The 12,305-nt window shown below is 46.9% G+C and overlaps 1 protein-coding gene across 22 annotated transcripts in view; it reads left to right on the forward strand.

Annotated features, from left to right (window-relative positions):
* ANKFY1 (ankyrin repeat and FYVE domain containing 1) overlaps positions 1 to 9,622 on the forward strand; it is a 66,550-nt gene extending 56,928 nt beyond the window's left edge. For 20 of the 22 annotated variants that reach the window (XM_081579875.1, XM_081579871.1, XM_081579873.1 and 17 more), the window contains 7 exons: positions 233 to 409; positions 2,288 to 2,435; positions 2,904 to 2,994; positions 3,298 to 3,422; positions 5,091 to 5,237; positions 6,210 to 6,300; positions 6,826 to 8,682. In XM_081579875.1, coding sequence (XP_081436001.1) covers positions 233 to 409; positions 2,288 to 2,435; positions 2,904 to 2,994; positions 3,298 to 3,422; positions 5,091 to 5,237; positions 6,210 to 6,300; positions 6,826 to 6,958 — 912 coding nt within the window. In that variant the 3' untranslated portion in view covers positions 6,959 to 8,682. Of the gene's footprint in view, positions 1 to 232; positions 410 to 2,287; positions 2,436 to 2,903; positions 2,995 to 3,297; positions 3,423 to 5,090; positions 5,238 to 6,209; positions 6,301 to 6,825; positions 8,683 to 8,715 lie in introns of those variants that run through there. The other 2 variants (XR_014079499.1, XR_014079500.1) reach the window with 1 other exon arrangement.
* The last annotated feature ends 2,683 nt before the right edge of the window (positions 9,623 to 12,305 follow it).

Here is a 12,305-nt window from a genome sequence, read left to right on the forward strand (position 1 = left end):
GCTGCGGGAAGATGCCAGGGCAGCTGGCTTAGCTCCCTTTTTCTGACCACATGGATGCGGCATGCACACACAGTCCTCTGGACAAATACGCAGAGCGGGTCTCTAATTTGGGGGTTGGGGTGGGGAGGACTGCAGTGCGGCCTCTCCGGTGGTCAGTGCAGCTCACATGTGCTCAGGAGGCATTCTTGCAGGGAGCACCCACTAACATTTTGGTTCCCACTTGTTGCCTTAGGTGGATAACAAGGGCCGGAATTTCCTGCACGTGGCAGTTCAGAACTCTGATATTGAAAGCGTCCTGTTTCTGATCAGCGTCCAGGCGAATGTCAATTCGAGAGTCCAGGATGCTTCCAAGTTGACCCCTTTGCACCTTGCTGTCCAGGCAGGCTCGGAGATTATTGTCCGCAACTTGGTGAGTGTCCCTGAAACATTACTGCTGTAACCTGTGGACAAAGCATGTTGTAGGGTGTGTGGAGACTCTCTTGTCACAGGTGTTTTGCCAGGTATTGGGAAAGGCCAGTGGGAATTTAGGGAGCAGCCAGGGCACTCAGGAGAGCAAGTGTTTCTGTGGGCAGCATGTCCTGCGTGCCCAGTGGCAGATGCTGAGGTGAGGCTATGAGGGAAGGCAGGCTGTGGGTGGCAGAGGCAGGGACCATCAGGAAATGAGATCATGTCTCTGTCCACCTGCTTCGTGCCAGGCTCTCAGCTGGCGCTTTCCAGGGAGTGCTCTCGTTTTGTCATTAGTCTTTATTATTTAACGTTTTGAGGCAGAATTGACAAACAACATTAGTGTCAGATGTATATTGGACTTTCCTGGTGACTCAGATGGTAAAGAATCTGCCTGCAATACAGGAGATGCAGGTTCAATCTCTGTCTGGGTTGGAAATATCCCCTGGAGGAGGAAATGGCAACCCACTCCAGTATTCTTCCCTGGAAAATCCAATGGACAGAGGAGCCTGGTGGGCTCCACTCCATGGGGTCGCAAGGAGTCAGACATGACTGAGCAACTAAACATAACATACCGTGTTTCATTGTATATTTTGTGCAACATATGGATTTGATAGTTGTATATGTTGCAAAATAATCACCATGAATCTACTTAACATCTTTCACCATTCATAGTTAGAAAAATTTTTTTCTTGTGATGAGGATTGGGTTTTTTTTAAAGATTTATTTATGTATTTTATTTTTTGGCTGTGCTGGGTCTTCATTGCTGCTTGTGGACTTTTCTCTTGTTGCGGTTGATCGCGGGCTACTCTTCGCTGTGGTGCACGGGCTTCTCATAAGCAGAGGCTTCTCTTGTAGTGGAGCACAGACTCTAGGCACACAGACTTTAGTAGTTGTGGCTCTTGGACTTAGTTGCTTTGTGGCATGTGGGATTTTTCCAGACCAGGGATCAAACCGGTGACCCCTGCATTGAAAAGCAGATTCTTAACTACTGGACCACTTGGGAAGTCCGAGGATTTTTAAATCTACTCTCTTAGCAACTTTCAAATATATTATACAGTATTTATTAACTATATAGTCTTTTCTTTTAGTAGCTGTCTTTGAAATTTTGTTAGAAAGTGGATGATGAATGAATATATAAGATATTATTTAAAGGGCCTTCTTGCTTTGATTCTGCACTTCTCTGTATTGCTTTCTTTCTTTTTAAAAAAAAATAGTATATTTTTATTGTGGAGAAACTTAAAACACATAAGGACAGAAAGCGATTAGTATCTCCCTTTCACTCCCAACCCTGCCTTGAGTTTGGTATATGTGCTTTTAAACACCTTCAATGTGTGTGCGTGTGTGTGTGTGTGTGTGTGTGTGTGTACACATTTCTGTCTCTCTCCTGAAATGGAAACACACTATCTTTCCATCTTCTAACTTGCCTTTCATGTTAAACCATAAATTTTTATCATTTTAGTGGCTATCTGTTCTACTGTTGATATATATTGTAGCTTTCATAACTAAACCTTTTCTGCAGTCTGGTCTTACTGTTACAAGCAGTGGACATCCTTGTGTCCACTGTGTGTGAGGATGGTGCAGATCACTGCAGTCCTGTGTAGTTTTATTATATCCCGTAGTCCTAGAATATCTGGGTCCTAAGGATGGCTTTTTGGACATTTTGGTAATTGCCACTTTCTCCTTGGGACAGACTTTGTGGGCCTGAGCCTCCCCAGGAGTTGGCTCCCAGCTTAGCCAGGAGGGCAAACCCTGGAGGCCAGGAGATAGGCAGGCTTGGCCCCTTATGCCAGACCTTGGTTGGTGGTCGTAGAGCGGCTGCTCATGTAATCAACTTCAACAGCTTCTTGCAGGTGCCAAAGTGAATGAATTAACCAAGCACCGCCAGACTGCCCTCCACCTTGCTGCCCAGCAGGACCTGCCCACCATCTGCTCAGTCCTCTTGGAGAATGGAGTGGACTTTGCTGCTGTGGATGAGAATGGAAATAACGGTAATTCCCAGGCATTCCCTGTGTGTGGTGCCAAGGGCCTCAAGCAATCCCTTCCTTCTGGGGTGGCAGGGCAGCACGCACCATTAGGTCTGTTCCCCCATCCTGGAGATTGGCTCTTACAGGGGCCGGGCTGTGACAGGAAATGCACTGAGCTGGTCATGCAGCCTACTCCTGACGGGGACCTGGGCAGCCTCCTGATGTGAATAGTGACCCTAGAAACCTAAATGTCTTCTTGTGAAACCATTATATCTCACCTTTGGATAACTGCAGAGGCACAAAGCAAATCTTAGGAGGTTGCATTTAGATTTATTCTTGGGGGCAGTGAAGACTGGAAAGGAGGGCTCTGTGAGCGGATGGTGGCTGCTCTGACTGAGTCCCATTCAGTGGGAGGTTTGTGAGGCCGAGAAGAGTTGAGATGCTCTGTGTGTGCCTCTGGGCTCGCATTGTAAGAGGATTTCCTCCCCCCAGCTCTTCATCTTGCTGTCATGCATGGCCGACTCAACAACATCCGGGTCCTCCTGACAGAGTGCACCGTGGATGCTGAAGCCTTTAATCTACGGTGAGTGTGTGTGGTTCGGAGCAGAGGCTAGGACTCCACGTCCTCTGGTGCACCCCTCCGAGCTGGTGGTCACGGGCATCTTATATGAGCCCCAGGTGCACAATGCAGAACTGGTCACTAGGGCACTTGACCAGCCTTTGGTACCCTGGAACTTGTCTTTTTGAAAATATGTTTTAGGAAAATTTTTATGACCGTTGTGTCCTTTAGATTTATCCAGCATCACAGAGTTCAGACAATCCCATTTCTTTCATGCATGATGGCTATGGCAGATACACACCTAACTTTTCCAATTTGTATTCTCAGAGGCCAGTCGCCACTGCACATTTTGGGACAGTATGGCAAGGAGAATGCTGCAGCCATCTTTGATCTCTTCTTAGAGTGCATGCCTGAGTATCCTCTGGATAAACCGGATGCAGAAGGAAACACAGGTATGTAGTGAGGCTCTTGTCGGTTCTGTCTCACTGGTGTTCCTTGCTTCCTAGAGAATCAGGAGCCCAGGCACACGTGTCATTATTGAAGGACACTCAGCCCAGTGCATTTCGGCTGGGCTCTGCGAGTACCATCACAGATCCCTGAGGCGGAAGTTGGCAGTGTCTGACTTGAGGCACAAGCACATCTAAAGCGTATCTAGTGCTCCAGAGCCATACCCATGTCCAGACAGGCCGGCCCACCTGTTTCTATCGGCCTCGTCTACCTTGTATCTAGTCAACTAGGTCCCTTTCCAAGCTTTCAGATCCCGAGAGAGAGAGGAAATACAGTTGCCTCACAGGTGCTTCAGAAGGAGGAAATGGGCCATAGTACATATTCACAGATAAGGCATGTTCTCTACAGATAAGGGCTGATGTTTGATTGAGGGGGTTAATAAACAGGCCTCTCTCATGGTAGTACTCTCACCACCCACAATCACTGTGGTAATTTGTGTAGCTTTCATAGTGCTTTTGTATTCATTTTCTTCCTGAATACTCACAATAACCATATAAGGTAAGCAGTACATGTAGTGTGTTCCCATTTTTCGAGTAAGGAAACAAAGATGAAACCCACGTCTCTCTCTTCCCAGCCCAGGGCTGTCTGAACTCTTCTTTGCTGCTGTATCCCTGTTCGTGCCAGACAGAGCCTCTGTGGCCTTTGACAGCAGTGCTGTTACCAAGAGGTAGCCCAAACCTCAGCATGGCACCAAATGTTTGGTCGTTGCTTCTTGACCTTGGGAAGAATTCTTGGCCTTAATTCATGGACATGTTTTTAAGCCGGCAGTGGCGAGCCTGAGCTTCAGGGAGGTCAGCCCTGGGAGTGAGCTGCTGGCCCAGCACCTGCTCCAGCGAGCAGCGTGGTCCAGGAGCCGGCAAACAGGCAGGTGCTTCACGCCTGGGCTTCTGAATTACACAGACCTGGTTTCAGATACTCAGCTCCATCATATTCCAGCAAGGTGACTGGGTATATTTTGTAACCTCTCTATGCCTGCTTCCTCCTTTGAAATAATAACCTAATCTTTGTGAATCATTTGCAGAATTAAAGAATTTAAATAAAGTATCTGTGAAACATAAGAAAAAAGGAGCTGCTGGTAGCTGTAGTCGTAGGGAGGAACAGGAGGATGGGCTGGCCAGAGCCTGGGTGTCCACTGCCGGCACAGGAGAGAGGCTCCATGGGGTCGAGGAACTTTCTGGAGCAGGCTGACCATACTGGTTTATGGTTTTCTCCATGTGTGCACAACTCACCAGTCTTTAGAGTTTGTTGCATTGTGTGAAGAGTGTTCTGTGCAGGAGGAAGGCAGCTGAGACAGTGGTGCATATTTCCCGCGGCGTCTGCTCCCTCCTCGGTTCTCTTGTGGCCAAAGCTCTGAATGGGCAAGAGTGTGTCTCTGGAGCCGGAGAGTCGCTCTGGAGCCCCTGGCTCATGGCTGGTCCTTGGCTGCAAGATGTTGCAGATCCTCTGTGGAGCTCTCACCAGAGCCGCAGGGCCACTCTGTGTGTCATGGGGACTTTGCTAGCAAATGTCCTGCCAGGGCTGTATCCTGCCCTTGGCCATCTTCTGCTGGCCCTTTGGCAGGGCCAGGCTGGGCCCGGGTGGGCAGTAGCCCTGCGTGTGGTTTTGTTTTCCAGTGCTGCTCTTGGCGTACATGAAAGGGAACGCCAACCTTTGCCGTGCCATCGTCCGCTCAGGGGCCCGCCTGGGGGTGAACAACAACCAAGGGGTCAACATCTTCAACTACCAGGTCGCTACCAAGCAGCTGCTGTTTAGACTCTTAGGTGAGTGGCCTGAGTTCAGCTCCGTCAGTGTAGGGACCCTGGCAGTGTCTGTTACCCAGATGTACTGGTGGTCTTGAAATCTCAGGATGATTTGCTGCACAATCTGAGCCGGTAGTTTTCCAGGCACCACATGGTTTAGGATTTTGTCTGTGAATGCTGCAAAGCGCCTTTGAGCAGGGGTGGGGAGGGTCCTTGTTAGCAATCTCTTTACAGCGCGTCCTGCTTTGGGGCCCCTGTCAGATTGCCGCTTTCCCAGATCCTACCGGAAATCCATCGGCTCCAGGCAGGTCCTCCTCCCAACGCTTCTGCACACCCTTCATCCTTCAGCTGATGCCGAATCTCTCCATCCTTCAGAACGGCCTTTGGTTCAGCCCCACTGACTTTGCCTCCCCTGTGTGACCCAGTTAGAATAGGCAGACCTCAGTCAGTTTTCAACCATCACGGTAAAGTGAATATTGCAATGAAGTAAGTCAACACGAATCTTCGTGGTTTCCCGGTGCATATAAAAGTTATATTTACATAATACTGTAGTCTGTTGCATACACAGTGGCATTGTCTAAAAAACAATGTGTTTATGTATACTTTATTGCTAAAAAATGCCAAAACAATTAAAATAGTAACATCAAAGTTCACTGATCACAGATTACTATAACAAATATAATAATAATGAAAAAATTTGAAATATTGTGAGAATTTCCAAAGTGTGACACAGACCCACGAAGTAAGAAAATGCTGTTGGGAAAATGGCACCAATAGATGTGCTCCATGCAGGGTCACTACAGATCTTCGACTTGTAAAAAAATTACTGTATCTGCAAAGCACAGTGAAAGGAGGCATGCCTCTCTTGTTGCCCTCTTGTCCCTCTGCGATGTGTTCCTTTGTTTCCTGGTTCAGTTCCCTTCTCCCCCTGCTCCCCAGTCTGGCCGGACACAGTCAGTATCTGACAGGAACTGGTCTTGTGCTGTGTTACAGATATGCTGTCCAAGGAGCCTCCGTGGTGCGATGGCTCCAACTGCTACGAGTGCACTGCCAAGTTCGGAGTCACAACGCGCAAACATCACTGGTAAGACCCACCCCCAGTCACCCGCCAGAGGAATAAGGAGATTTCTGCTGATTGCTTCTGCCTTTTCCCATGATAAACCATGAACCTGCCAGGGCCTGGTACTCTCCTGGGAAAAACCTGACCACAGGACCCTGCCCACATCTAGAGATGTAGGGTAGCCCACAGACAGACAGGTGGCTTTCCTGTGAAATGCTGGGGTCCATTGTCCTAGGCAGCCTGTCAGGCCTCACCTCATCTTCCCCAAGTGTGAGAGTTCTCTGGCTCTTGCTGAGCCTGTCTTGAGCCTTAAAGCAAGAGGCTTTTTCCAGATCACTTTAACTTGATTACTGGCTAGAATTTTGTTATTGTGGACTATCAATTATACATGCCTTGGTGTGAGTGAGCCAGCAAGGGTCAGAGCTGACTGCAGAGTACCAGGCATGGGCTTGCGTGTCCGCTGCGGGGGCTGCTGTGACTGTGCTCATGTGCGCAGCTGCAGTCTACTCTCGAGAACCCCTCTCATACCTCTTTTCTTTGTCTCCACAGTCGTCATTGCGGACGTCTTCTTTGCCATAAATGCTCGACCAAGGAGATTCCTATTATAAAGTTTGATCTGAACAAGCCTGTGCGAGTTTGCAACATTTGCTTTGATGTCCTGACTTTGGGGGGGGTCTCTTAGTGAGCCTCCAGGAAGGTCCAGACCACATCCTCAGTCGCCTCCCCAGCAGCTGCTCTGCTCACCAGCCTGACCCCACCCAGAGCAGGAGCTGGCAGTCGTCTTCCCGCGGCAAGAGACTGGAACAGTTACGGACCAGGGTGGTAGATCCCATTTCAGATGATGCTGTATGATTGTGTGTCAGACCAAGATTGAGGTTGCTAGATGTCTCACTAGTCGGACCAGGCCTTTTAGCCTAGGTGGTAAATGTGATAGGAATTAGACCCCATTCTGCTAGCAATGTACAAGGACACTTGAAACCCATTTTCTCTTCCAGTAGCTTAGTATCCATCTTAGAGCATTCATGACGTCTCCTGCCTGGGCGGACTTCCCAGGCTGAGCCTGACCATAGGAAGCCGGTGTCTGGCTGCACAACGAGAGCTGGCTTTCCTCTAGGGTGAGTGCCTGTGGACTTCTCTGCACAGTGTTTTCATAAAGGTAAATAGGATCCTCTTGGCTGAAGTCTCTCACTCTTTTTTTTTTTTTTAGAAAAGCTAAGCTGTATTTTTAGTGAACTACCCCTTTAAAAAAGGTGAAATCTTTCTAAACAGGGTTCAAGGATGAGAGCTGAAAAATTGTGGCCTTAACAACTGAAAGCTTTACCAGTATCCATGCTACTGGGGTGTCCAACTGCACTCTGGCAGCTTGACACCTCCTAGCAGCTGTCTTGTTCTCTCATCTTGCTGTGTCCTGTCTGTGGAGTCCTCAGTTACCTGCCGCTAGGCAGTGGTGGAGAAAATGCACTTTTATTGTGCTGCACTTTTTATATAGCTGCATTACTGGTGATTCCAATTTAAAAATCCATATTCAAAAATACCTTCACATATCTGTGCATCAGTGATTCTACCAGTCATCTTTGACTGGACCTCAGCTCACACTAAGTCTTAAATGGAAAACTCTCTTGGAGTGTCCTTTGGAGCAAGAGAGTCACATGGGGCCAAGTGAGGAGAGAGGGAATCTGCAGCCTCAGACCAGCGGGTCCCATCTCCTTGACATGAGTGCTTCTTGCTAAAACCTTCCCAGTTACTCTGTGAGCGCCCTCATGCCTGGGTCCCAGCTCTGTGTAGGTTCTTGATATGCCCTGTGAGAGCCACCAGCCAAAGGCCCTGGCCAAGTGTATGTGACCCTGTTTTGGAAGGCTCGTGTGCTGAATGAAGCCCCCAGAACCCGTCAGGCCTTAGTCGCTGCTAGTACATATATATTAACCCTGAGGTGTTAAACTTCTTTTTTTTTTTGAAGGTTTGGCCAGTTTTTAAAAATGCACATTTAGAGAGAAACTTATACCACTGCTTAAAAAAAAAAAAAAAAACTCAGATGAACAATGTGTTGTACAGCTATACTCAGAGATTAACAATCTCAATCATACATGCTGTTTTTTTCAGACAGTAACCACTACATTTTTTTTTTTTGCATTAATGAAGTGTGCATATATGTGTAAAAGGGACTAAATATTTTTTTGCAGCAGTCTATTTTGTTTGTTTGGATAGTGGGTATGTCCTCCATGTCGGTGTAGAATTTATACATCCTGTTGCTTAAATATGTGTGTAAAATGAGCTGATAAACCAGAGTGATACTTTTTTTTAATATTTCTGTGATTTATAAGATATATATGCTTTCTATGTTAATATGAGCTTGTGCACAGTGTTTCAAAAAAAAAAATTAATTACAAGAATTCCCTATCCCCCAAAGTCTGTGACCTATTTCGTACTGAATTTTTCTAGAAAAACAACTGGTCTTGGCAAACACCTGACCGTGTGGAGCATGTGTTCAGTTTCCATTTTCTGTTGCTTGAACAGAGCTCGAGTAAGTAGGCCTTAGTCAGGTGGTTTGATTCTGTCATTGGAAAGTAAGGTAATTATGCTTCAGGTATGAATCGATGTGGTCGGTACTTTTATACCTGTTCTTTCACCATCCGTGGTGGAGAGAGAAGTATGGGAATTCAATGAGGGATGAGGCTGGTTGTCCTGCCCCTGTTGTAATATACCAATCTCAGTAACAATCTTGCCTCTAATTGCACCCTAAAAAACCCTTAAAATCACGTTTGAAATTGTCAAGCTTGTTTACCTTCACAGAGTCCAAGGATAGTGATGCAAGTTGGGGGAAACATTTTGTGAGCTCTGCAGTGTCTTCAGAGTGCATTCTTGTAGATCTAGGAGAAGCACCTTTCCACAGTCTTAGGCTCTCCCGACACATGCCAATGGGTGGGAGGGCCACACTCTCTCGCTTCCTCACATGGTGGCTGCTCTGGGGGCCTTGACGTGCTCTTGGTCCTCTTTGTGTTCTCCAAGCCATCGAACTTGACTCTAGAACTGCTTGGCTATTCTTGTCACAATTTAATCCATAGCTTAAAACTCAGTTTTATTAATTCATAAAGTTGCCAATTGTGAGTGAGTAGAGCAGGAAGACTAGACTTGATTGAAATATAATTTGCTGCATCAGTCAACATTGTTAATGCTAAGTTAGCTTTTTAACTGCCGCTTGCTCATCAGATCTATGAGACAGTGTATTCTTAAGTCATTTTTTTTTTTTTTAAAGATGAAGGTACAAACCATGTGCTACGTTGTAAACAGAGTGGCTAAAACTAACTTGCTATTATCCTCAAATACAGGAAACTTCCCACAAACTTAAGTGCCTGCGTTTAGGACTTCTTAATTTCCAGTTCTCTTTTTAGTGTTGTCTCACTGAAGGACATGTTAGAATGTGTGTTCTGTCTGGAGTTTGTTGCCGGTGCGTTGTCAACCCGTTACCAATTCAGTTGAGGCCAGATTAGATTGCCCAGTTCACCTGCCTCTTTCTCTCCGGGAGTGGGGGTCCACATGACCGCTAGTCCTCTACCTCAGAGCCCTGAGTTGTTTGTGACCACCCTTTTCAGCATCCTCACTCCTCCCCCCGAATGGATTCCCCGTGTGGAGCTCAACGTGCTTGTGGGTTCACCACCACTCCTGGGTCATGTCTCCCACCTGTCATATTAAATGGTATTGTGCTCATCTTATCCATAAGCATGAAGTGGACAAAAAGCCTTGGTACAGGGGAGAGCCCTGATCTCCATCTGGTTTTGTTTTATTTTTAATCTGGCTATGTAATGATTAGATCGGAAAGGCAAACTCGCTCTCCAGGGGACAGTAGCATGAGCAAATAAGCGGGGTGCTTCCATGACAGCCCCGCCTGGAGCTCGCGGGTTGAGACTATGAGGGAGCTCGTGAGATGAGCTTTCTTCTGGGACCTGGGCTTGCTCCCCTCGGGACCAGCCCCATGGGAAGTGGGCACAGAACTGGCAAGCCCAGCCCCAGCCCCTTCTAATCTGAGGCACCAAAGCTCCCCACCCCCAGCCAGGGAGACGAGGAAGCCGAGGGCAAACAATTTCCTAAAGGGGTTTGGAAGCCACATTCTCATTTTGTGGAAGTAATTCAATGAAGAGCTGACTTATTTGACTAAAACACTTGTTAAATTTCCAGAAGTTATCATAGATGCCTTAAAGACCTCCTTTGAAAGATCATTTCCTATACAGTTACTTTTTTGTGTGGCATAAACAATATACTAACCTGTTAAAACAGACAATGTTGGTGTTCTGTAGCTAGGGAGTCTTGAGTTGGCAGCCTGCTCAACTTAATGACTTAACATCGTTTTTTGGGTAGGAGTTGGCTGTTACCATGACATACATCCCTCTGTGCTCTACCAAGGGGGAGGCCTGGGCAGAAACCGCAGGCACATGTTTAGGTTGATCACTTTGGCTTCCAAGACATTCCAGGTGGTGGTCAGTGTCGGGGAGGGCATCAGTAGGACCGTGGCGCTTATCAGCATTGTTTCTTTGGAGTTCGTGTAATGGAATGTATTTTTCAAATATTGATATTTGCGTTTTCTGTAACAAGTCCTTATAAATAAAATGAGGTAAAATTGTGCATTTAAAGTGGAAACCTTAATAATATTTGTAGTTCCATTTAATGCAAAAAGTACCACTAAGAATTAAAAACAAACACACAAAAATTTTTTAAACTCCTGACATGTGAATACATTTCTTTAACAACTACCCTCCAGGAAAGTTTGAATTTCCAACACTTTTTTCAGAAACACATTGTTGACAGCAGTGAAAAAATAGCTGCTATGGGCATACCCACCAGCTGCCTGGATGTACTGTGCTCTTGGCCCAGACTTAGCTCACGGTGACACCCATGACCACAGCTGCTCCTGCTCAACCCAGGCCCCACTGCAGCTCTCCTGCAGACTCTGGAAATTTCCTGACTCCATTATTAGGAGCAACTCAAGAAGATCCATGGTGAGGTCTCTGCTGGCTGTGGTCTAAAGGGAGGACCATTACTGTGGGTTTCAGAGAAAACTAAGGCAAGAATAGGGGTTTGCAAGTTAAAGTCTAGTGATCAATTCCCCGCCCCCCTCCCATATAGTTGCACAAATCCAGTAGCTCACCTGGCCTTCACGCTTTCTTGAATTAGTGTTTTCCTTTCCTTTACCTGTCCTCCATTTTGGTCACCCCTTGTTCAGACCAGATGTAGTGATTGATAAATCTCCTTCTCTGGTGGCTTTTCTCATAATTAATAGGCACTGTTAGGGGCTTTCATGAAACAATCTCAAGTAATCCTAACAGCCATCCTTGAGGAGAACATTGGTTATATTATGTCAAACTAAGTGAGTACAAAACAGGCAAGTTGCATGATTTCTGTGCTTCAATTTTCGTGTCTATAAAATAGAAATGACCATGGTTCTTCCTGGCTTACAGGGTTGCCCTGAAGAAGGTGATCCATAATAAGTGATGCGTCCTCTCTCCTGGGCAAGTACACGAATTGCAGTGTGCACAATGGGGTCCTCCTCCATGTAGGCCAGGGGGAGTCATGTCTGCTGCCTGTTTGAAGGAGTCTGAGCACCCGGTTAGTAGAAGTGCTCTCGAGGTTGGAAATCCGATTAGTCCATACATGGCTGGGATGACTCTCGTATGCCTTGTTTTGTTCCTTTTCTTTCTCAGTTTGTCTTTGGAAAGATCTAAACATCTCTGGAGAAGGCAATGGCACCCCACTCCAGTACTCTTGCCTGGAAAATGCCATGGACGGAGGAGCCTGGTAGGCTACAGTCCATGGGGTCGCTAAGAGTCACACGACTGAGCGACTTCACTTTCACTTTTCCCTTTCATGCGCTGGAGAAGGAAATGGCAACCCACTCCAGTATTCTTGCCTGGAGAATCCCAGGGAAGGGGGAGCCTGGTGGGCTGCTGTCTATGGGGTCGCACAGAGTCGGACACGACTGAAGCGACTTAGCAGCAGCAGCAGCAGCAGCAAACATCTCTGGACCTGGCCCCCATGCT

This window comes from Giraffa tippelskirchi, chromosome 3 (genome assembly GCF_054371585.1).
Source record: "Giraffa tippelskirchi isolate mGirTip1 chromosome 3, T2T-mGirTip1v1.2.pri, whole genome shotgun sequence".
Lineage (NCBI taxonomy): Eukaryota > Metazoa > Chordata > Mammalia > Artiodactyla > Giraffidae > Giraffa > Giraffa tippelskirchi.